Genomic DNA, 27,640 nt, shown 5'->3' with positions numbered 1-27,640 from the left:
CTAGCCGGCATCCTACACAAAGGAGCCTCCCACATAATACTTTATTTTACTAACCGACTTCAAAAAAGGAAGAGGTTCTCAATTCGCCGGTTTTTTCTTATGTTTGTTACCTCAAAACTTTCGACTGGGTGAACCGATTTTGACAATTCTTTTTTTATTTGAAAGCTGGTACTTCCCGAGTGGTCCCATTGTAATTTGGTCCAGATCGATTGGATGATAAATTTACCAATAACTCAATATCGCGCCAACCGATTTCGATGAATCTTTTATTATTGGAAAGCATATACTTCAAAGATAGTTTGGTGAGAGTTGGTTAGGTTCTGATTACGGAATCCATGACAAAGTAACGGAACACTGTCTGTAATCAAATTGCAAAGTACTTACGTTCATTGCTGCATTGAAAAATTTAGTATATTTACACATATTTAGACAAATTGTTAGTAAGTGTACTTTAAATTCAGTAAAAATCATAAAATAAAAAAAAATTAACAAAAGACAACCGCCTTCAAAATACTATTCCAAAAGAATAGATATAATGTGCACTAAAAAGTATAAAAATAATTGCGTACTTTTATACAATCTAATTGTTTTGGAATAGTGTTTTTGAAGGCGGTTGTTTTTTTTGTTAAACATTATTTTTTAATAACAATGTTTGATTCGTAAATAATATTTCATTTCATGGATAGTTATATACATTGCATACAATTAACATAGGTATAAGTATAATATTTACATACAATAATTGTATTAATGAGAATTGCGGTTTAAAAAAAACAAAACCACTTACCATATACATACCAGAGACATTCCGTAGACATGTGTCATAGTTATCCTTAGGTATTATTTGTTCCACGACCCAAGTGCAATTGTTAATTTTCCTCTTACGAGTGACGACGTACATACGCCATAAATTACTTACAGGTTTTGATGCACGGTTACAGTATGAACTATTTTAAATAACAAATTGTAAGTAGAGATTTTGTAAGAGAAATTGTCAAACTGTAAGTAGAGGTAATTGGTGAGTATGGCACAATATGTAGATTAAGGTTCTTTTATTGTCGTTTGCTTGAGTTCTCGTAACAGGCTTCGTCATGCTCGCTTAAATGTCACTGCTTTTGGCGGCGACATGGGACGGGTCGTCCCCTTTCCTGAAATATGGTCGAGGGAGGCGATGGCTAGCTTATGCGTCATGCTCGTGAACGGGCGCTGCTTGTGGTGGCAGGATGATCCTGTTGCCGTAGGCTCGCCTTCAGATTCTGAAAAGTTATTATGAATACAGGGTGTCCCAAAGTTATGGGACATGAAGGGAAAGTACCTTAAATATCGTAGATAGGGTGTTTTACTGAAAGAAGACTTTATGTTATTTTTAAAAGTTAGTAATTCTGCATTCAAAGATTTTCTAAAAATTACTTGCCTCGTCTGGGAATCGAACAGACTTGAATGTAAAAAGAAAACACCACTACTTTTATGATGCTAATCGAAAGAATGACCAAAAACTTATAACTCTTCTTAAGTAACATAGTATTTTAAAAGAAAGGAACAACGTAAAATGTTTGAGTCAACTTTCAAGAAAGTTATTTATTGCCGACAACGACGTTCAAAAAGTAGCAATATTATCCTTCCATAGATAACATTGATTAGTCATAAATAGGTACCCACTTTATAGCTTTTTCCTTATTGTAAGTGGACGTGTAGATAAAATGATAAAACTTAGTATTTCAATAAGTCCTCTGTATGCTAAGACAAGAGGGATCACATTTTGAGCATTTAATTAATTAATTTACAAAAGAATTCCCACTTAATGGACTACTTTCCTTTAAAATACTATGTTACTTAAGAAGAGTTATAAGTTTTATACCATTGTATCTATTAGCATCATAAAAGTAGGGGTGTTTTTTTTTTACAATCAAGTCGGTTCGATTCTCAGACGAGGCAAGTAATTTTACACAATCTTTGAATACAGAATTACTAACTTTTAAAAATAACATAAAGTCTTCTTTCAGTAAAATACCCTATCTACGATATTTAAGGTACATTCCCTTCATGTCCCATAACTTTGGGACGGCCCTGTATATATATATTATTTATAATCGCTTATAAAATGCTCACAGAATAAGTTTATTTATTTACTGTGTGTGTGGATGATGCAGCTACCGTACTCAATAACTTATGTTTTAAATTACATTTCCTTTTTTGGCTTACTCTTTTAAGGCATTGACTATTTGACGTTTGAGTATGTTTGTTGCATCACTTTACATATTATATTATATTGTAATTGAAATGATTTGTAAATCGAATAAAATGTAAATCATGATAAAAGAGTGACAATGAGTTTTTTGCTACTTCTTCTCCTTAGCTTTACGAAATAGCGGTAGATTCAATAAGAAAAAATATTTTTTGACATTCATGAGTGTCATTTCCGTGACGTTTTACCCACAGGTAATAATTATTATAAAAACGGCCAAGTGCGAGTCGGACTCGCACATGCAGGGTTCCGTAGTAGCAAGCTACATAACATAAAAGTTCTTCTAGTTCGTTGCAACGATTTATGAAGTATTAAAAAAAAAATTAGATCTCGTTCAAACCAATTTTAAGTGACTGTTTTCGTGGTAATGTACATCATATATTTTTTTTAGGTTTATCATTCTCTTATTTTAGAAGTTATGGGGGGGGGGGACATAAGTTTTAACACTTTGGAAATGTCTCTCGCGGAAAACTATTCAGTTTAAGAAAAAAATAACATTAGAAACCTCAATATCATTTTTGAAGACGTATCCATCCACACGTATTTATTTGATGATTTTTTTTTTCACAGTTCCAAGGACCCCCCAAAATTCACTGATTCTTTCTATTTTTGTGTAAACATCTTGATACGGTTCACAAAATACATCTTCTTACCAAGTTTCAACAGTATAGTTCTTATAGTTTCGGAAAAAAGTGGCTGTGACATACGGACGCACAGACAGAAAGACAGACATGGCGAATCTATAGGGGTTCCGTTTTTTGCCATTTGGCTACGGAACCCTAAAAAGCAGAATCGTGTTTGAACAATCCGCCCGTTCTTCTCAGTCAGTTATATCTTTTTTTTTTATGGAATAAGAGGACAAACGAGCGTACGGGTCACCTGGTGTTAAGTGATCACCGCCGCCCACAATCTCTTGCAACACCGGAGGAATCACAAGAGCGTTGCCGGCCTTTAAGGAAGGTGTACGCGCTTTTCTTGAAGGTACCCATGTCGTATCGTCCCGGAAACACCGCACAAGGAAGCTCATTCCACAGCTTCGTGGTACGAGGAAGAAAGCTCCTTGAAAACCGCACTGTGGAGGACCGCCACACATCCAGATGGTGGGATGATATCGGCAGGAATCAGGTTGAACAGCTCTTCGGAACACTCCCCGTGATAAATGCGGTAGAAGACACACAATGAAGCGACGTCTCTACGCAACGCCAAGTGATCCAGCCGTTCACAGAGTACTGGGTCCCCGACAATTCGAGCTGCTCTGCGTTGCACGCGGTCAAATGGATCGAGCTGATACTGGGGTGCGCCAGACCAGAGATAACAGCAATACTCCATGTGAGGCCGGACCTGCGCTTTGTAGAGCACTAGAATGTGGGCCGGCTTGAAGTATTGCCGTGCCCTATTTATGACGCCCAGTTTCTTCGAAGCCAGTTTGGCTTTGCCCTCCAGATGGCCACGGAATTGGCAATTGCTCGAGATTTCGAGACCCAGTATTCCGATACTAGGCGAGGCTTTAAGGGAAGTGTTCTCGAAGAGCGGTGATACGGCAAATGGGGTTTTTTTAGTGGTAAACGCGCAAACTTGAGTCTTCTGGGGGTTAAATTGGACAAGGTTCAAATTACCCCATTCCGCGACCTTCTCGAGAGAGGACTCGATAGAAGACACAAGTTTCTCCCGGCACTGGTCGACGTTTTCCCGAGAGAGACCTGCATGGCCCGTGTATACGGCATCACCAGTGCTGTCGTCTGCATAGCAATGCATGTTGGTGGTGTCCAACATATCATTGATATGCAGAAGAAACAGCGTGGGAGATAGCACACAGCCTTGGGGCACTCCAGCGTTCACGGGCTTGGGATTCGAGCAATAACTGCGCCCAGTGAGGAAGCTGGAGGTCCACTTGCATAAGCTCTCGGGAAGCCCAAATGATGGAAGTTTTGCGAGGAGCGCCTTGTGCCATACACGATCAAAGGCCTTCGCTATATCCAGACCAACTGCCAGGCCTTCCCCCTTGCTTTCAATAGCCGCCGCCCATCTATGTGTTAGGTATACCAGAAGATCGCCAGTCGACCGACCATGGCGAAAGCCGTACTGCCGGTCGTTGATCAACTGGTGACCCTCAAGGTATACCAAGAGCTGGCGGTTAATTATGCTCTCCATGATTTTGGAGAGTAGGGAGGTAATAGCAATAGGCCTGTAGTTTGCCGGATCCGAACTGTCTCCTTTTTTGGGATCGGATGGACAAGGGCTGACTTCCATGAATCAGGGACTACGCCTTTTGAATAAGAGTGCCAGAATAAACGCGTTAGCACCGGCGTCAACTCAGGGGCACACGTTCTAAGCACTATTGGAGAAATGCCATCCGGCCCGCTCGACTTCCTGACGTCCAACGAAAACAGAGCTCGCCTAACAGTTTTCTGTCGGAACTGTACTTCAGGCATGGCTCTGACACCGCGGAATGGTCGGCGGTGTTTTTCCGTTGTCGTCAAGAGTCGAGTTGGAGGCAAAAAGAGTGCACAGGAGATCGGCTTTCTCTTTTGCCGTGTGGGCCAGGGTGTCATTCCTCATGTGCAACGGCGGCATGGACGGCTGGTTGAAGTTACGCCGGTATTCGGTGCGAGTGTGGTAAGTAACCCGGACGAGTCTGGCCCGATTGTGCTGACGTCATAAGACAGCAGCGTGACTCTCCCACTTTCAAAAAGCCCGTAGTCACCTCTTACGACACCCTTGGACCTGGGACTACCCTATTCTTTTTACGCCCCGGGGCAGCACAGGGCACTTCGAATAAGTGCTATTTTTGACGTGCAACAATCCTATTTCGAATAAAAAATTATTTGAGTTTAATAATAAAAACGTAAAATTTTTTTTTTATCATAAGCTGACTCTGACGTTTAAGAGTAATAAATAGTGCACAAATCTGGGATTTCTAAAGCTTTTCTTCAAATAATTATGCTTATCGCTTAGATTAAGGTTTGGTCTCCGCTGCGCTCCAACTAGATACCGCACTACCTAAGAACAATAGCTTTTTTATTACGGCAACTGTTAGATGCTTGTGTACGTGGCATCTTGACACTCAATCTTTCAAATTTTGTGACTCTTCGTGTTATTTTACATTGAAATAAATAAATACAAAATACTAACTGATGATGTGTGATCCCAGTGTCTTTCTTATTTATTAATTTTTCCTATTATCGTGCGCAAAGTTCGGTTTTGCGCATGCATTTGCAGGATTCTTGAAATACCTAAAAATTCTGGGCGTCTACAACTGCGCTTGTCACCTTGAGACATAAGATGTCAAGTCTCAATTGCCCAATAATTTCAATAGCTACGGCGCCCTTCGGACAGAAACACAATAATGCAATTACTGCTTCACGGCAGAAATAGGCGCCGTTGTGGTACCCATAATCTAGCCGGCATCCTGTGCAAAAGGAGCCTCCCACTGATAAAAACTAAACTTTTGTATGATTGGGTCAATGTTATAAAAGAGGAATTATTCTTAAAATGTACATTATATAATCATTATCGCAGTATAATCGCTCATTTTGTCTGTTCTTTAGAAAACACTTGATAATAATTGAAGATTGCTCGTCATTTGTTGCGTCACATCGAAGAGATAATACACACAAATCGCATTTTAATAATAGTTTTCTTGTTTAATATTTTATACGGAAATACATATATTTAAGTATCAAATATTAAAGTCTTAGACAATTTATGCTTATAGATAGAGCCTCTTGCTGTTAGACAACCAAATGAAAACAGGCCAGGTTTGTTACTTAACTATCCATGATAATACACTCGCGATATGTATGTAACTTTGTGTTAGTGTGCGCGCATTGCTCGAAATAGAGGTGAACAGTAAACCGCTATTTTTTTCGACGTTTTCACAGCTGTCGCTGACGTTTATATGATCTCAGATTAAAGTATGATTTAGTTGGGATTCCGAAGGACTCAGCAAGGTTTTAACGTTTCTTACATTTTTAGTTCAAAATAGGAGAAAATCAGTAGATATTTATTTATTTATTAGGCACTTCCACAGAATACTTTTACAAATACAAACATAACATTATTTAAAATTCTAATATGAACACCTGTAAGAGAAATGCACAGCATTGTCTTTTTTTTATAACAATACGGGACGAGACGGACAGCTGATGGTAATCGATACCCCCTACCATTACAATGCATTGCCGCTCAAAATTTTTGAAAAACCCCAAAAATTCTGAGCGGCACTACAACTGCACTCGTCACCTTGAGACATAAGATGCTAAGTCTCATTTGCCCAGTAATTTCACTAGCTCGGCGCCCTTCAGACCGAATAACAGTAATGCTTACACATTACTGCTTCACGGTAGAAATAGGCGCCGTTGTGGTACCCATAATCTAGCAAAGTGTGCAAAGGAGCCTCCCACTGGTCCACTCCCACAACTACCTACACATAATAAATAATGACATTTGAAAATAAATTTAACGGTAATTGTCTTACCCATACACTTTAAATATAATACGCGTACACCTTCCTTAAAAGCTGGCAACGCTCCTGTGATTTCTCTGGTGTTGCAAGAGCATGTCGGCAGTGGTGATCACCTAAGACCAAATGACTCTTACGCTCGTTTGTCCTCCTTCTTTTTGATTTGTCAATATGTGTGTTAACTAGTTTAGTACTCAAAATAAAAAAGGTAATTCCAACCGTGGCCCATTGTTAACGACTTACTTTCTTCCTCCAATAGAACTCTAAAATCCAGATATTATGTTATCTTTCAACTGATACTGAATCTACATTTCAATATGTAAATCTTAATTTTCGAATCCTCTGTACTATAGAAAATAGTTATCTGACACATGTCAAAGTCAAAGTCAAAAATACTTTATTGACAAAAAATCAACAGATTGCTCCTTAGCGTCAATCACTAAAAATACACTACAATTTAAATACATGCTAATTTCAGAAAAGTTATGTATAAACTTTTTTTTAATTGTTTTTTTTATAACATGATCCCAGAAAAAAGAATTTACTATAACGTAAATGACTTCCTTAATAATACAACAGATTTGGAATGGAGCGAACGCCCTCATGTTATTTAAATAATAAATTTTATAAAAAAAAAATAAGATGAACTCCGCTCAGCCTAGCGAAACTCTCTAAAAAAAAAGCGATACATGCGATTGTATGAAACATGCAATTATTGATAAATTGACAGATGACGGCTATAATCTTGTAAAAATTCAATTACTTTTTATGCAACTGTTTGCTTTCAAACTTAGCCGGATTATACTTCGTCGCAATTACTACTAATTTAAACTTATGTCAAATGACTGTACGTTTCATACTAAACTAAATTTCAATTTTAACTTAGGCAGTCCCGATTCTAATTACATAGTATATACATTATCTTTGTCGCTGAGTTTCTTACACCCGTTCTTCTCAGGTCTGAGTCATATATTTTCGAAAAGGTGGTAATTTTTATATATTGGAAGATATTTTTATTTGAACTTGAATTGAAACAAATACTAATACAGCATCCTGTACTGTTTCTCGGATCCAGGAACCGGCCGATAGCCGAACGATTAACATTTAGAAATTTAGCTTGGTTCCAAGCCGTAAAGTATATATAAATTTCGCGGCTGTTATATTATACTCCAGAATACATTATAGAACATACAACTAGGGTTCATTGTCGCGCCATTATATAAATTCGTTAACAACTAACAAGATAGATAATATGTAAAATAGTAATTAAACTTATATCTTTCATTTAAATAAAATTGTTTAACATAAAAACGACATTTTCCCAATTACCTATTTGCTTATCTTTCCGTGAAAACACTATCCTGTTTTCGATTCTATCAAATTCATCAGTATTTCTCATGGAACGGATCGTTCTTTCAAATTCCGTATAAAATATCGAGGACTGTGCATTTGATATTAATTTAAAACAGATTTGCTTCAAATACTTTAAATGTTTTATAAAGTTCGCATTATATCTTTTTATGTATACAGTATCTTTGTATGTTACTAACTCTTGAGATTTTGTATGATTTTACAACTTCAATAATAAAGAAGACAGTTTCCAGTATTTTTGCGGTTTCATTGCTCATAGATTGTATTTTAAAAAAATTGTGCAATGATGAAGCCATATTTTATATTTTTTTAGACACCAGGACAACATAGATATGTTAGCGGTGATAGTAATGTCTTTCATAGCGGTTGAAATCATGTATTATACTAGCAACATGTACCAGGACTTCATAAGCAGTTTAGAGGTTCATGCACAATGCAGGTTTTACTTCTGACATGTGTACTTTGTATGCACGCAATTTTTTTATCAGATGTCCGAAAATATCTAGAACAATGGGATCATGTCAATACTTATAAGACGGCAAAAAGTCATCGAACAATATGGCATATATACTGCCATTAAATGTCATTAAACTTTGAACAAAATTATCTTGAGCTTTCAAATTAATGCGAAGAAACTTCTTCCCTAACCTATTATTTGAGCGAGCTCTAGCGCGTCCATATTGGCTACGGTTCAGCCACATGTAAATTTATGCCCTTATTTCTCAAAGTCAAAGTCAAATAAACTTTATTCAATTAGGCATAAATTGAGCGCTTTTGAATCGTCACTATAAATATTTCTTTTAAAATACTGAATCTACTATATGTTCGGAAAAAGTTGAGCTCGTGAGAAGAAAATACAAGAAACTCACAGCTACTATTTTCAATCAAATAGAGTATTTTACAATGGCTGTAATATATAAAAGAAATTAGTTTGTAAGGTGCTGCATCCAATATTTGATTCATGTTTGAATAATTTAAATTATTTTATAAAAAGTAATAAAGAGTTAAGTGTATAAATATAAATTATCGTATATTGGATGCATCAACCTTTGTAGTGGATTTCGGCTATCACTGTATTTTACAAGATTATAACCGTCATCTGTCAATCTCTCAATGACTGAACGATTCATACAATCGAGTGAATCACTTTTTTCTTAGAGAGTTTCGCTAGGCTGGATATATTAGCGTGTAGACTAACAAAGCTACGAGAGAGAAGAACATCTCTGACGGAGATACAGCGAGATAGGAAAGGGAAGCGAATCTTTTGTGACTGTAACCTATTTTGACTGACATGTCGTAAACAGTCAGCCACACTTGACATAAGCTCCTCTGTATTGTAAATCATAAGCCACTAGTTAACGCACACATTGACAAATCAGTGTTCATGCATTATCGGGCTGTCAAATCATCTATACTTATACATATCTTATAAATAAATTAAGTGTGTATGCATCACCGCACTCCTTTTAATAAAAATGAGGGACGAGACGAGCCGGACGTTCAGCTGATGGTAATTGATACTCCGTGCCTACTACAATGCAATGCCGCTCAGGAATCTTGAAAAACCCCAAAAATTCTGAGGGGCACTACAACTGCGCTCGTCACCTTGAGTCATAAGATGTTAAGTCTCATTTGCCCAGTAATTTCACTAACTACGGCGCCCTTCAAACTGAAATACAGTAATGCTTACACATTACTGCACTGCACGGAATTATCTTTCCGTAAGTTAACAAATTAGAATATTTATTTTTAATGTTTTTTTTTCTTCAATTAATATATATTTATTTGCAATCCAAATATCACATCGTCAAAAATCTATGTTATTAGTCAAATACTTACCATGTATTTATAATTCACAAACAATACTATATTACAACACCCTGTATAATGATGATCTACGAGTATGAAAAATAAAATGCTTGAACTTAACCTGATAATGTCTTAATCTTGTTTACTATATAACTTAGTCATTTACTGAATATAATTCGTATAAGCAATACGTGCGTCTGGACAACAGGAAAACATATTAAATCAATATGGCGTGGTTTCTAGTGCAGTGGTTTTCTTTAAGTGTACTTTTATTTCTTACTTTATTTTACCTATATATGCTTATAGTTTTTCAATACTGGAAAAACCGCGGAGTCGTGTACGAAGTGCCCACATTTCCACTGGGAAACATAGGTTTTATGATGCGGAAAAGTTTCTGGGACTATTTTTATGAATTATGGCAGAGACATCCAAGGGATTACGTGGGTATTTTTATGGGATGGAAACCGGTATTTATTGTGCAATCACCCGAGCTGGCTAAACAGATCTTGGTGAAGGACCACGAATACTTCCAAAACAGATATTTATACTCGGGCTATTCGGACCCACTGGGATCACTGAATATATTTACAGTTAAGGTAAATGAAATTTATTCTTATTATTTTTATAAATTTTTAGACGTGATCGCATGTTTTGAAGCTGCTGTAATTGCCTTTACAAGTCTAGGACTGCAATTTCTATCTTGTTTTTATAATAATAAGGGAGGAGACGAGCAGGACGTTCAGGTGATAATAATTGCCGTGCCCATTACAATTCAGTGCCGCTCAAGATTCTTGAAAACCTCAATAACTCTGAACGGCACTACAAATGCGCTTATCGCCTTGAGACATAAGATGTTAAGTGTCATTTGCCCAGTAATTTTACTAGCTACGGAACCCGTTACTATGATCTAGTCGGCATCCTGTGCAAAGGAGCCTCCTACTGGTCTACTTCAAAAAAAGTCAACGTCAAATAAACTTTATTCAAAAAGGCTTAGGTTTAAAAATAGTTGAATTAGGGCAATTATCATAACTTTATCCTGTTCAAAATCGTTATCATTTTACCAATTTTACAGCTATATTAACATTTTAAATAGTAATAAAAAATGAAAAAGAAAACTCTTAGAATGATACTCTTAGATAATAGCAATATTTAATTAGATATTGGAATTAACTGTTCCGTAAAACAAATTATATGTAAATTTTATTATATTTTGAAATTAGATATCGCTAAGTTTGTAAAATTGACTGTGATATTGTATTTAAAGAGGAAACATCTATTGTAATTTTGAACGTATGCATTTTTGTTTGTAATCTATATCCCGAAAACTAATTTCACGAGCAGAATTTGATCAGAGCAGAAACTTGGAACCGTACTCATTTAATATTATTTTACTAACAAAAACGTTAGAAATACAAATGTAGATTTTTTAATTTTAATTTTTTATGGAAAAGGAGGAAAACTAGCGTACGCATTTCCGGCCTTTAAGGTATACGCGCTTTTTTTGAAGGTAACCATGTCGTATCGTCCCGGAAACACCGCACAAGGAAGCTCATTCCATAGCTTTATAGTACGTGGAAGAGAGCTCCTTGAAAACCGCACTGTGGAGGACCGCCACACATTCAGATGGTGGGTTTGATATCCTAACTTGTGGCGTGTCGTGCGAAGTTGGGATTCGGCGGCAGGAATCAGGTGAAACAGCTCTTCAGAACACTCCCCGTGATAAACGCGGTAGAAGACACACAATGAAGCAATGTCTCTACGCAACGCCAAGTGATCCAGCCGTTCACAGAGCACTGGATCTCCGGAAAGTTCAGGCTTTACTGCGTTGCACGTGGTCAAATGGATCGAGCTGATATTGGGGTGCGCCAGACCAGAGATGACAGCAATACTCCATATGTGGCCGGCTTGAAGTATTGCCGTGCTATATTTATGACGCCCAGCCTGTGCAACTGTTGATTTGCAAAACTTTGCTCTCTAAACAAGCAAGGCGTTATATTTTTAATTATTAAGCCTTGTCCACATACAGCCTTCTTTCGTCTTTATGTCTTGACCTGACTTTGTTGATAAGTAAAGTTAAAGTCTTAAATAAAATGGCTTTAAATAATAAATGACCGCTTCGGAGAGGTTTAACATTATAGATATTTAATAGGATTTACTGAATCTACTATATTATGTTTGGAAAAAGTAGACCTCGTGAGGAGAATGAATTTTACGAATTACAAAACAAATTTTTTTTTATATATTTTATATATCTCATATACAATACAGGCACACGAGATATTGCATCTCTAGGGTTTCTAGTGTTCCAGAAACTGTCTCAATACAATATAATCGTTGACAAAATGTATTTTGCATAAATTTTTTTCAATCAACCAACTCGCGATATATTTAAAACATAATTATTAAATATGAATTTTGTAAAATGCTTTTCATTCATTACTCGGATGTATCGCTTTCTATTCGGATCTATAACAAAAATTATATTTCCCAATTTAAAAGAATACTTCTACTATAAACACATATATATACTTCTAGTCATTGAAGTTAAACCTTTTCGAAGAGGTCATTAATTATTTAACGCCATTAAATTTAAGAATTTATCAACAAAGGCGGATCCAGATATAAAGACGAAAGAAACTTAAGAATCGAAACAGAAAGAGTGTATTTGGCAAGGCGAGTAAAATAGTGTCGTTAGCTTTCGTAACAAAGCTTAATAGTTAATAGTATAACGCCATCCTTTTTTTAAGAGCAAAATTTTGCAAATCGAAGTTTGCACAGGTTGATTTGTTTATAAAATTTTAATCTACATTAATATTTCTAATGTTTTTGATAAAATAATATAAAATAACTATAGCATCTGTGAAAACCAAGTGATATAATCATAGTATCGGAATACTGAGTCTCGGAATCTCGAGCGATAGCAAATTCCGCGGTCATCTGGAGGGCAAAGCCAAATTGTCTTCGAAGAAGCTGGGCGTCATAAATAGAGCACGGCAATACTTCAAGCCGGCCCACATTCTAGCGCTACAATGCATGCTGCCGGCTTGGGTGTTGCTGTCATCTCGTCTGGCGAACCCTAGTATCAGCTCGATTCATTTTAAGAGCAGCTCGGAATTGTCGCGGACCCTCTGTGAACGGCTGGATCAAGTGAGCGTTGCGTAGAGAGGTCGTTCCATAGTGTGTCTTCTACCACATTTATCACGGGGAGTGTTCCAAAGAGCAATTTCATCTGATTCTGCCGCCGAATTCCACCTTGACACGACATGCCACTAATTAGGATATCATCCCCACCATCTGGATTGTGTCGATCCTTCACTGTGCGGTTTTCAATGAACTTTCTTCCACGTGCTTGAACGCTGTGGAATGAGCTTCCTTGTGAGGTGCTTCGTGGTGTGGTGTGTATGTTCAAAAAAAGCGCGTACACTTCCTTAAAAGCCGGCAACACTCCTGTAATTCCCGTGGTGTTGCAAGAGAATATGGGTGGCGGTGATCACACAACACCTGGTGACACGTACGATCGTTTGTCCTCCTTTTCCATAAAAAAAAAAACATTTTACTCGTGAAAGAAATTTTACAATTTGTCATGTAGCTTTCGGGTTAATTCCTGACAAAATAAAAATGCATACGTACAAAATTACAATAACTATTTCCTCTTTAAATACAAAATCACAATCAAATATAAAAACTGAATGAAATCGAGTTTAAAAGAAAATTAAATTCGTATTTCATTTGCTAGTATTGATTCCAATTTGTAAGTAAATGTTGCTATCATCGTTAGCACCCCCTTTTGAAAGTTTTCTATTTTTTTACATTTTTATTTACATCTAAAATTTTGTTATATCTGTACAAAAATCTGTAATGGTAACGTTCTGTTAAACAGTATAAAGTTCTGATTTCTGCCATAATTCAACTTTTTATCTTTAAATAAACATTACAAATGTATATTTTAACATAAGCAGACTATCATTAGCCTGTCCAAATATTTTTATCATTCGTTTTTTGTAATATCCTTTTTTCATAATATTTTTTGTAACAATATAGGGACGAGATGACCAGGACGTTCATCTGATGCTAATTGATATGACCTGCCCATTACAATGCAGTGCCACTCAGAATTCTTGAAAAACCAAAAAATTCTATGTGGCACTACTATTGCGCTCGTCACCTTGGCACATACCTTCTGTTAAATCTCATTTGACTAGTACCTTCACTAGCTACGAGTTTTCCATACACCGGCATTATTTTGTACCTAAGTCGCAGATTGAGTTAAAATCAATATTGCGATCCAAAATAATTACTTTAATCTTTCTAAAGACGCTGAAACAATCTAACTTAAAGTGATTATTATTATAATTAAAATTACCATTCATGATAGCTACCTATTTATTTCCTAAGTACTGAGTAGGTTTGACAATGTCGTGGTCTTCCAACGCATGCATTTCTAACTGCAACTAATGTAAGTTTGACAACGAAACATTATTGATTTTAAATTACGATTACATACCTATGTATTTTAAAGAAAAACTAAGCTATTTTAAAAGTTGACCTAGTACCTACTAGGTAGGTACAGTTGTAGGCAAAAAAGACAACCCTAATGTCGTCAGAAGAGGTCAGTCACGCGATAGAAAGAGGGGTAACTTCTAGGTGAATAAAAATATAGATTATTAGCGATGTGCGATCTGAATTACACCTTATTGTATGGCCGCAAGAGTCCCTATTTCTTTAATTGATTTTGCGGAGTATGACTTCTATATTAATTGTACTATTACATATTTTTTGATGCTGTGCAAAGATGCGTCCGACTGTAATGTAAACAGAATAGTGTTTGCACATTACTATTTTTCGACAGAAAATAGCACGGCTGTATTACGCATATAACCGTGTTCCGGGGCATATCAATAAATTTGTGTTTTTTATAACAAAACAGAAATATTATAGGAATAGGGTATTTGTGTGTGTGTGTGTGTGTGATTCTTACTTTTTTTGAGGTCATACCTTATGACGGTATAAAAACATGTAATTTTGCGATATGCAATCTATAACTATGAAAATGTATTTTCCAGAACCCAATATGGTCGAGCATGAGACACGAGTTATCGCCAATGTTTACGTCACTACGCCTCAAGACGATAACGGAACTAATGAATATAAATGCGCAACAACTTGTTGCTAAGATCAAGAGAGATTATATAGACGGCAACAAAATTGTTGATTTGAAGGTAAGACTGGAAAATTAACTCAAAATGTGAAGTTAAGAAATGCTAAGTTAAGAATTTTTTGGAAGCCAGATTTATACAGGATGATTTTTTGAAAAGGACGATGATAGCCACGTGGGAAACTACGATACTTACACCCGGTTCTTGAATTGAGAAAAGTAGCAGTTCTCAAATGGTTCTCAACTAAGTATTCTCAAATCGTTTGAGAAATACTTAAGAATTATGCGTATCATAAATAAAAATTTGCTTTTCTCAAATGTCGATTAGCTAAGTTTGTACTTAAGTACACTAGGGAACATTTAACTTGTTCGGTTACACGTAATAAAAAACGAAGAAAATCGGTTTTTTGTATTATGTAACATTTGAGCATATTTCACCAGCTTTTGATTAAATAATTTCATCGTTTGTTTCTTGTACTATATAAAACTCATATAAAGACAAATACAAGAAAAATCGATATATTTCATAAGAATTTTGTTTCTAGTCAGAACACAGTGGACTGAACATACGATGAAATGGAACTTGTTGAAAGTATAAACTAATATCGTCAAATGACAAATGACATTGATCGTCTTTCGTTATTCACGTCTATTCATATTTATCTTATCAAAGTAAAGCCATAATAAAACTAGAGAAAAAACTTAGTCAAAAGTCGTGAAAGGAGGCAAGCTCTCGATTTATAAGAAACAAATAACTGCATATTTAGTTTTTTCAAATTTCTTGTACTTTTGACGGAAGTCGACCCTTTTACGGCCGCTCCCAATATACAGTCTATCTCTTACTTGAGATAAAAATCGTAACTATCGTTAACTTTTCTGTCTCAATAAACTTTTCGACTTTTTGTTAACTCACCTTATCCGTTCACGCTGTCTGACAATGGGACGACGTATAGCTTACCAGCGATAGAAGTTTGTATGGAAATTTCAATTCACGCGTCCCAATAAAATGTAAGAGGTGTTAAGAATGACTTATTATAATTAGAAGGTAGTTATTTATCTCTATCTGTAGATATTATATTGGGAACGGCCGTTAGACGACGATCGACGACTTTTCTCTAAGTATCATAGTTTCTGACTTGGCCATCACCGCGCTTCTCAAAAAACCACTCAGTATATCTGTCAATCGATTCTGAATCCGGATTTCAATGTGCAAATCATAATTACCAAATCCAAATAGTAACGTATTCTGTCACATTCAATCAAAGAACCTCAGGTAATTTATACGTCTAGATAGAGCCTCTTGGTGGTAGACAACCGATGAAAACAGGTCAGGTTTATTAATTTAGCGTGCGTCACAAGCTACGACTTACACTCTTTGTATTTCTTTTATTTTCTCTTTTTTTAATTATTATATATTTTTATATATAATAAGCTAATAAAATGCTCGCATAATGCCTTTATTTTATTTACGGTATCTGTGGATTGATGCATTTACTGTATTGTACTATATTATGTAGGTAGTCAATAACTACTATTACTATGTTTTCACTTATAAATTTACATTTTTTAAAGTTCCGTTCCGCTAGATGGCAAAAAACGGAACCCTTATAAATTCGTCATGTCTGTCTGTCTGTCCGTGTACGTCACAGCCAATTTTTTCCAAAACTATAAGAACTGTTCAAACTTGGTAAGTAGATGTATTCGAACCGCATTAACATTTTCACACAAAAATAGAAAAAAAAAACAATAAATTTTGGGGGTTCCCCCATACTTAGAACTGAAACTTATTGATTACCTAATTAAATTATTTTTTTAACTTGTTTTATATTATCAGGATTTATTCACGATGTACACTTCGGACACGGTTGCCTACAGCGTGTTTGGTATACGTGCAAGTGCCCTAAACGGCCAGAAATCCCCACTGTGGACTATTACGAGCCACATGGTGAAGTTCACCCTCTGGAGAGGACTTGAATTTACGATGATATTCGTGATGCCGGCTGTTGCTGCTTTTCTCCGGTAAATATACCAATAGGGGTTAAAGTATCAAATTGCCGATTTGTATTGAATAATTCAATTCTTTTTGTTTTTATTTCACATATTTATTTAATCAAAATAATTAACTTTTTTATCTATACATTGCTGCCATCTAATAGGAAGGTCATTTATGCCTTTGTGATAGAACTGTGGTCATCTAGATTCGAAAAACTGTGTGAAAGCATTTTGTACTGCCTCCTGGGAAGAAAATATTTTATCATGTACAAAAGTTTCACTCAAAAATCTATCTCTGGTTTATTCCAGATCCGTATGTATTTTCTGTTTCTTGTTCCGTTGGTAAGAATCAGATAAAGATTTACCCCCTTATTCATAATGGTCCGCTAACTTTAAACAGCCACTTAGGAGTGTTTTTTCTCATTCTGACGTAGGTTAATAGAAGAAGACAGAGTGAAAATTAGCAATGCTTTAAGTTAGCAGACTATTATGAATAAGGGGGATAGATTAAAATACACAGAACTAGTATTTTCTTTGATTGACGCGAGTGTAACACATTTATATAAAACACTTTTAGAGGATTAAAACGCGTGAAAATGTAACTGTGTTCTTACATTCATTTTGCGTATAAGTTACATTTTTATTATTATTTAAGTTAAATGCACAGTTGCAAATACACGCGTTTTAATACTTTAAAAACTGTTTTATTTAAATACTAAGAACTATGTTGAATAGAATCTTTAAGTCATTGTCGTCTCTTTCAGTATTCAGTAAAATATTCGTCCTTTCATTTATGTCCTTTATACATATTGTTTTAAATCTAAAAATGATTGGAATAAATATTCCAGATTAAAACTCTTCTCAGCTGAAGCGAACGAATACATCAAAGAAATATTTTGGAACGTTGTTAATGAACGAAAAACGACAGGAAAAACGACCGACAAAGATCTCGTAAACCATTTGCTTAAATTGAAAGAAAATCTGAAACTCCCTGTTGACACTGATACGGGTATGTAAATCACTGCGTCAGGTATGAGAACAATAAATATTAAAATAAGTATTACACGTCTAAAGTATCAATGGACTTTTATGGAATGCGCGATTTCCACCTGCACGTCTCAACTCGCCCCGAGCGCATTTTTACTTTCGTACTGTCACAATATGTTATGTCGAAGGCTTATTACAGTTTTGAAGATTACGTAAACGATATTACAATATGGAATTGAATACTATTATAGTTGTTTTTTTTTTATGGATTTTATGATTCAGCATTGTATTTTTTAACTGGATTGCTTTAATTTAAAAATATGTATATGTTTAAACTTTTGTGTAATTAATATGTATCTATCTGAATTGTATTTTTAGTGATTGACGTTGACAAGCAATCTTTTGATTGTATGTCAATAAAATATTTTTGACTTTGACTTTAATACAAGTAATATAACAGTAGCGTAAACCAGCAGCCATGAAATTTATACCTACGTCGGGGTGTAGCCCTAGGGTTGGTACTAGGCTTGTCAATCATACTATATAATATAGTTTCCTACTATTTAATGTGTCTACCTGCTATTATTTTAAAAATATATAAATAGTGGGTGAAAATACTATATTTTATCAACATACAGAGGGCATTTTTCTGTGATGAACAAAGTGGAAAGATGAGCGCAATAGAGTCAGACAGTACTAGTCTGATAAAAAAAGAGTTAATAGTGTGTAACTTAAAATTTGGTTGTAATGATAGTTAAAAGGCATAAAAGGCATTTATTTTCTCAAAATTGATTCCTTTAGAATTATTTTTGATACATCTACCGCTTCGGAAACAAATGGCGCTCTGAGAGAGAAGAAGCAGCGCAAGAAACTCTTAGTTAAACTCTAAGCTAAACGAAAGTTCTCAAAGTACTTAGACATATTCATAGAAATGATTTTAAAAATTTCTTTTTTTATCAATTGCCGGCCCATAATATTTTTTGGGTACTGAATCCAAAAATACTTTATTCAGTCAAAAAAAGTTGGCATTCCTAGTTGGTACATACAAAAAGATTGACGATGGGGACGGCCCGGTGCAGCTAATTTAACTCAGACAGCGACCAGTCTCGGCGGCGTATACAGCGTGGCGTTTTGTCTTTCCAAGATTGCTTAGCGACCATGTAAATCGTGTGTATGTGTGCGTGCGTCGTATCGGGCGCTCTAGTATGAAGTTAAAGTAATGTTCTATTACTATAGTGTGGTGCTGTCAAAACGTGTGATAATGTAAATAAATAGTCCTGATATCAAATAATTATTATTATGCTAGCAAAATTATATATACATCGCATTACAAATAATTCATACAATGAGCGGGCGCGGGGTATATAATTTATATGGGAAAAAAAATGCAACGATCTTATGTAACTTGTTATATTTCCAGAATTAGCTGATAACTTAATGATAGCTCAGGCAGCTGTGTTCATATTGGGTTCCGTGGAGACTTCATCGACAACACTCTCTTACTGTCTTCATGAACTCGCATATCATCCTGAGGCTCAGGTAAGCACTATTCAATGTTAATCTCTATGTTGTATAGCCCATTGAAATGTTACATTTTTAGGCCTTATCTTGCGTTTTTTAGAGGACGCAATTTTATTTTTTTGATGTGTAGGGGGGGTCAGTGTAAAGATAAAACCAAGTTTGTGGGATCGCCACCCTTGTCAAGTTTAAGAACTGTTTACTTATTTATTTATTATGAAAAATAGAATTACAATTGATTAATAATATCCAGACGACCGAGCCTTGCTCGGATTTTTAAGAATATATAAACCTTGAACAAAAAAAAAATTAACACGACATCTGGATACGAACCGGGGTCTTCTGCTTTCCGGATCACCCAATGTCCCCTTTGAGCTATAACAGTCTTGTATATAGTGGCAAAATTTACCTTTGTATTCTAATGTTATTGTAGCTGTTTCTCAATAAAAGTCGGTTAAAACTATATTTTTTATAAATTGAAACCTAGCTAGCTTAGCTTTATCGCCCCCGAAATCCCCTGTATACTAAATTTTATGAAAATCCTTGGAGCCGTTTCCGAGATTCAGAGAAATATACAATACTCGTTTAAAGATATATGATATAACAGCACAAAAACCATAGAGGTTTGTCCGGCATGTTAGAATAATTATATTATCGTCTACAATTAATATTAACTTATAAATACACAGTTTAATTATATACTATAATAATGATAAACTTATGTAAAACAGATAGATAATAAGAGTACTTATATATATATATATATATATATTATGAGTGACCGTCTGTTTAGATATATTTATTGTTGGTCATATATTATATTATATATTTGTTATTTTATCATATATTTTGTTCTATTACTGTATTGTGCCTTTGTCGCGCAGAAGATTATTTATTTCTTAGGGCAACTAACAAATTACTCTCTTTAAATTCTTTACATACAAATTATATATATAGCAATAATATAGATAGGAGTTACTCAATTACAAGTTACACTGTATTCATAATTTGAAACTACATTTTAGGACATTATTGAAAATTGTAGGATTACAAAACTTTAATCTACAATATATAATTAATTCACAAAAAAAATTGGAAAAACAAATTTTTATGAACAATGCGGGATTCGAAACCACGACCTCCGGCGCTCCATGCCGGTGCTCTAACCAACTGAGCTAACCGTTCGAGTGACGTATCGTCATAAAATCTTGTATGTTTTGTTCAACTCTCAGGTTGTGGCTTCATCTACAGGATCCCCTTTACAGCTGATAACATACATATAATAATATTATATATACACACATATTATAATATTAGATAGAAAAATAAAATATAATGTGAAAACAAGGTAAACCACTTGTTTTAATTTAGCATTGTTCTCTTATATTAACTAATCGGCTAGTATAGATCAATATCCTAAGATTATTTCAATGAGTTATATGACCTATAAAGCATGGAAATACTCAGGGCAATTATTAGGTTAAAATGTCATTATCATCAACATCATCATATATCACTGCTTGTGGCGGCGACATGGAACGGGTCGTTCCTTCCCTAAAATATGGTCGAGGGAGGCGATAGCTGGCCTAAAACGCTCGCAAAAAAAACTTTATTTATTTACGGTGTGTATTTTTTGACTTTCTCGTTTATGGCATTGAAATTATTTTAATAACGATGTAGGTATAAATTTTGATTTAAAAGAGTGGCAATAAGTTTCTTGCCACTACTTCTCATTAAAGCTCAACCTATTCCGAGGCGGTGGTAAATGTAAAAACAAAAGAAAACTTTTTACATTCTTAAGTGTTATTTCGTTGACCTACATGAATAAAATTTTGATTTGATTTGATATCAGCCTAAAGATGTCAACTGCTGGACAATGGCTAAAATTTAAAATGTATTTCCTTTAAATTCCACAGGAGAAGCTGTATTCAGATATCGACAACGCTTTAAATGAAAGTGGCAAGAATGTGTTGGAATACGATGATTTAATAAATCTGAAGTATTTGTCGGCATGTATCTATGGTGAGTATTTCTTTTATATAAATATATTATTAATATAGAACGTCATTTCTATTAATAGATAAAGAATACGCTACACATACATCAAAACTATTTTTGAGTTCCGAACGCTCGAATCAACGACGAATGGTCGACAATTATTCACGTCAATTTTTAAAGTCCATACTATTGATACTGACGAAAATTTGCAAGAACATTCAACAACTGATCTTTAAAATACAATATAATATATTAATAATTTTAATACACATGGTATTTATCTATAACAATAAAATAAAATAATGTAATTGATAAGAAGACGACACTAGTGATTTATAAACAATTATAAATATATATTTTACAAATTTTGCATGCCCTCTAACGGTAGTGCGGACATGATCATAGAAAGCAGTTTTCTCGAAACTGAAATTGATTATATCGCACTTATTGATATAAGTGCACTTATATTTTACTTGTAAGTTAATATGAGTGCACGTTATCTCAAGTCGAATAATCTGAGAGGTAAATATAATATTTTTCAATAACAATTATTCAAATAGCAATAATTATATAAAAAATAATTGAAAAGATCTGTGCGGGGAGTGATTCCCTGCTAAAAGGAGCTTACTCAGTACATTGTTGTGTTAGTGCAGAACATACTTTTTCATTCCATTAGGATACCGGGGAGAAATCCTAAAGATAGCTTAGAAACAATTGCAGAATGATAAAAAGTTTGAACCTGGTGGAATTTTAAAGGCATTTATTTTCTCAAAATTGATCCCTTTAGAATTCTTTTTGATGTCACTTCAAATACTACCACCGCTTCGGCGCTCTGACAAAGAAGAAACTGGGCAAGAAACTCTCCCAGCATTCTTTTTTGCGCTCTTTTTAATAAAACATATAATATTGTACTGTCATTGTAATTGCTATAAAATAGTCATAATCTAGTCCCAGGCTGTCCGATCACTCAGATATTCAGCAGTGGAGTTGTAGGATTTACAACTGAGCCATTTTTTAATAACACATTTAAATTTGTGTATAGGTAATGCATGAACAGTGGCTGGAGCTTTACTTTAAAAGTGTATACGTTTTGGAAAGCTAGGCTAAGCTAGGCTAGGCTAACCTGGAAGCTATTATGTATCTTATGAAGCCTACTAGAATTAGTTACAAGCAATCCCTTATTTCTAGTATTATAATAATGAAAATCACTATAAAGAGCAAAAAAGTGCCGATCAGAATATCAATTATTCATTTTAATATACAATCTCTATCTTCTATCATTATAAATATATATTATTAATGTTTTTGACATTCATTATTAAATTATGTACAAAATTACTTAGAATCTAGTTATTATCTAATTCTATGTCTAACCACTTATATCTAATTACTTATAATCAATTTACAATTAATAATATGTACGTCTCAGAATCTTAATCCTATAACCCTATTGGTCTAAGAGCCCGTGAACCCCAACCATACGTTATTTTATAAAAGCTGAAAGTTTGTCAGCGCATGCTCCCATCACAGGTAAGAACGTTGGACCATTATGGAGTTTGGGTTACAGTGGCTTTGGCAGCTAAACGGTACTAAAGGTGTGTAAAATACCGATCTACGAACATCAAATAATAAAGTGCGATTTTTCTGTATTACCTTCAGAATATTATTAAAAATCACGTTATTCGTTGCTAGACGCTTAACATCGTGGCAACCCCATGCCAGACACCCTTAATGTTCATGAAATTATAATTTTACTTACGTCATAGTAAAAAAGCTGTTTTTTATATATAAAACTTGAGAATAAGTAGTTTACCTGCCAAAGCCACTGTAACCCAAACTCCATAATGGTCCATCGTTCTTACCTTGTGTTGGAAGCATGCGCTGACAAACTTTCAGCTTTTATAAAATATCGTAGGTCTGGGGTTCACCGGCTCTTGCTCTATATCTACGTATTGGGGGATAAAACTCTATTTTGCTTATAACTAACACATATGGTTTGCGGGGAAACTGGGAAAAACTGGCTATTTGCTATTTCTTATCCTAACTTAAAACTAATGACTGGACGAGCTTAAAACTATTGAAAATAAATCCATAGTTTTGTTCAAATTTTAATTATATATTAATTACAGAAACACTACGCAAATATCCGCCAGTTACGTACTTAGATAGAGTTTGTAATAAAACGTACAAGTTGAACGACGAGGTGACAATTGAAAAGGGGATTCCTGTGCTTGTGAATGTGGTCGGGATCCATCATAATGAGAAACTCTACCCGCAGCCGGAGGTGTGGAATCCAGAGAGAAATGAATCTCCAACATCTGACAATGACAATATACAATACACTTTCCTACCTTTCGGAGATGGACCCCGGTTTTGCATCGGTATGATTTTTTTTATAAAAATAAGGGACGAGATGAGCAGGACGTTCAGCTGATGGTAACTGATACGGCTTGCCCATTACAATGCAGTGCCGCTCAGGATTCTTGAAAAACCCCAAAAATTCTGAGCGGTACTACAACTGCGCTCGTCACCTTGAGACATAAGATGTTAAGTCTCATTTTCCCAGTAATTTCACTAGCTACGGCGCCCGACCGAAACACAGTAATGCTTACACATTACTGCTTCACGGCAGAAATAGGCACCGTTGTGGTTAACATAATCTAGCCGGCAGCCTGAACAAAGGAGCTCCCACTGGTGATGATTACTGTGTTTGTTTTTCTTTAGTGTACTTTATGGCATATATTGGAAACTAATCGAGCGTACGGGTACCAAATCGTTTGTAATTACCGCCTCGAATACCCACTTGCAAGACCAGAGGTATAACAGAACCAATGGACTTAGTATCCCACGTAGCATGAATTAGAAGGTAAAAAATGTTATAGTTGATATAGCTTTAGCAGCATTATAATCGAAGAGATTATAATGCTACCCCTCTTATTACTAGGTAATGCACCGTTTTGAATAAAATAATGAAAAAAAAATCTTTTCTTAAAACGGGTAAAACTGCTGAACACGAATCAGAACACAGGAACATTCACGCAACTACGATAGAAACGGAATAAACAATATAGGAAACTTAGATTAAGAATTGGTCTCCGCTGCGTTCCAACTAGATACCGCAGACGTAGTCGCAAATTGCGGCAACTTAAACTACCAACTAAAGGGAATTGAGGCAAGTCTCGAACAATGTGTGACGTTGACTTGCCGCATATTCTGTTAAACTTTGCTAATAATTGAAAATAAAATGCCGGGTTGCGTAGTTAAACTTGGTAAAAATTATACTACAAGAAATAAGAAAGACACTGGGATCACATATGATCAATAACCACATATCTGATATCAGCATGAATAAATCAATGTAATTAATTTCAAATAACATGAAGCGTATGTTACAAAATTTGAAAGATGCCACGCACACAAGTATCTAACAGTTGCCGTAATAAAAAAGCTATTGTTCTTAGATAGTGCGGTATCTAGTTGGAGCGCAGCGGAGACCAATCCTTATTCATATTCATTTATTTGCTATCAAATAGGGTGGTGCAAATTTGCTCTTACAATAGCTTAAAGTATCTCCTATTTAGCCATTACCAATAATGCTATTGGTCTCGGGCAAAAATTTTATTACAATATAAATTAATTTATTTTATGTAACACAAAATTATAATTTTATACAATACAATACAAAAAAATATTAAAATATCTCAGATAGGAAATAAACGTAAAATAATTATTGTTTTTTAACTGGCTTCACAACTCTGAGTTTTAGCCTTTTTTAGTCCAAAAAATATTATTGCTGAAGCCGTCTAGCTCAGACTATTTTTTACGTTTCATTTCAATATTTTTCATTTACAATAGACAGTTTTTAGCCTCCCGTGGCCATGCCAGAGCTCATGTTGCGTTTTATTTACGTGATCTACCCGTTTTAGGTTAGATTTTTGTTTTCGTTATTTTCTTGAAATAGGTAATGCAACCTTGTAATAAGAGTGAAAGCATTATAATCTTGGACTAAAGCTCTATCAACTATAATTTATAAAAAATGGTTAGGTTAGGTTATGCTGGAACAGTGTCCACAGCCAGAACCGAATTGATGGCGTTTGACTTTCTTTCCTCCCCATTTACAAATTAGGAGGAGGGGGTCTTCACGAATTATCAGGCTGTGAGGTCGTCCATATTATGTTAGTATATGCTAAGTCTTTGATTTTTTTACATCTTGTGCTATATAGTGACTTATGACTACACTTACGTACATTTAATCCAACTTTTCAATAGACCAATTTTTGCTTATATATAATTTTATATTTATTTTTAGGAAAACGCTATGGTTTGATGCAGATAAGAACGGCTCTAGCACAGATCGTCCATAAATACAAACTGGAACCAACTTTTCCACACAAGGTCGCGGTAGACCCGTACGCTATGATACTGTCTCCAGAAGATGGATTAAGTGTCAAATTTGTGCCGCGCACGAACTGAGGGTGGTGAATCGTATTTAAGCCTGTTCCTTTACAATACACGTCTCAATTCCAAATCCGTGATCAATTGTGTTTTGTCACTCTCTTCATGACTGTGTATAAAAGAGATAAAATATACCTACTTGATGGATTACGTATTGAGACGCTTGGAAAATGGACTTAAGCTACGAAATGACAATTAAGAAGGATTCCTGTGATTCTGAATTTTGGTAGGAATTCTCGTGAAATAAAAGATATTTTGTATCGTATTTTTATTGTATACTAGCTGACCCGACAGACGTTGTTCTCTATATAATAAATAAAATAAAGTTTCTTTATGAATTTGTCAATATCCTCACATCAAGAATTGCTAGGTAAAAATGCACCCTGTTGATGTAATGAAATTGTTTCACACCATAACTGTCAAACCGTTGCGTCAATAAATTCCCCCGTCGAAACGCATCAAACAAAAAAAACAAATTTGTTGTTTTTGTTTAATTCCAAGCATTTTCCTATTTATTCACATTTTAAACCTTCCCTGCACTTCCACAAATAATTCAAAACCAAAATTAGCCAAATCGGTAGTGAGAAAATAAACGGACTTACGGGTCAAGTAATAATAAGCTATGTCTTTACTCTCTGAGAACACTAGAAGAATAATAACAAGAATTAAGATATTTTCGAGTCGGTGTCAGCCAAGGTAGGTTTGTATCTACATACATAGTTATAGGTGAGATGTGCTTGTGTCGCACGCGCGACGTTACGAGGCGAGAGGCGAGAGCGTGGCGGCGGCGGGAGGGCACTGAATCCAAAACAAACAATAATCGCCTAATAGACTAATAAATTATATTTCATAAAAATACGCAATGATTTTTATGATTTTTAGTATAAGTCGGTTGTTTTTTGTTAATTTTTTTTATAATCTAATAAAGTGGAGTCATCAATATAATCTGAGTGCTTTTCTTGCCTGTTTTATATAAGCGTTCTCTCAGGAGCTCTTATCATATGAACGCCAGAAGAAAGGGTTCGCGTGACTTATTGGCCAATGATAGCGCGATCGTTTTCAGTTCTCAACATTTCTCGTATTGTCAGTGCTGTCGTATCATCAGATATGTCGTGATATGATTACGTATAATGAGTTAATTTGGTCACGGTTAGCCTTTATCGTAATAGACAGATGAAATCGTGATGCAGTGCATTATTCTTTACGATTGCCGCGATACCAAGTAATAATTCAAAAATATTAGATAGCTAATTAATCAACATATTCAAATCCAAATATTTTTATTCAAAATAGGATATATTTTTTTTTCGAGAGGAGTAAAATACATTTACGTATTGAAAACCCCGAAACGGAGCCCACATGTCGGGCTCGGGTGTAAACACCCCCTACTGACTAAAAACCTCCTCTGTGCTGATAGCCCTGAAGGCTTTTACAGCGAAGCCGGGCGGGGCCTTGGAGGCTGAAAATGTAGCTCACAGAAGCGGGGCGTCTCGGAAGGAGACTCGAACCTCGGACTGCCTGCTCACTAGGCTGGATGGAGAGAAGATCACTAACGATCTAATATATCTGTTAGTCCAGTGGACTCTAGGTTTGAAGAGACTTCGTACTCACCGGCGAGTGCGGTGATATATGTATGTAAGTATGTGTG

The 27,640-nt window shown here is 35.2% G+C and overlaps 1 protein-coding gene across 1 annotated transcript; it reads left to right on the top strand.

Annotated features, from left to right (window-relative positions):
- Positions 1-10,064: 10,064 nt before the first annotated feature.
- Positions 10,065-26,468, top strand: LOC126965694 (cytochrome P450 6k1-like). Its single transcript, XM_050809430.1, has 8 exons — positions 10,065-10,483; positions 14,951-15,106; positions 16,877-17,061; positions 17,883-18,043; positions 19,442-19,560; positions 21,456-21,561; positions 23,667-23,918; positions 25,847-26,468. Exons 1-8 carry the CDS (start codon positions 10,115-10,117, stop codon positions 26,008-26,010), a joined length of 1,512 nt encoding a protein of 503 aa, XP_050665387.1. The 5' UTR covers positions 10,065-10,114; the 3' UTR covers positions 26,011-26,468.
- The last annotated feature ends 1,172 nt before the right edge of the window (positions 26,469-27,640 follow it).

The sequence above is a fragment of the Leptidea sinapis genome, chromosome 8 (genome assembly GCF_905404315.1).
Source record: "Leptidea sinapis chromosome 8, ilLepSina1.1, whole genome shotgun sequence".
Taxonomy (NCBI): domain Eukaryota; kingdom Metazoa; phylum Arthropoda; class Insecta; order Lepidoptera; family Pieridae; genus Leptidea; species Leptidea sinapis.
Note: the sequence above shows the minus strand (reverse complement) of the source record. Positions and strands in the feature narration are given on the sequence as shown.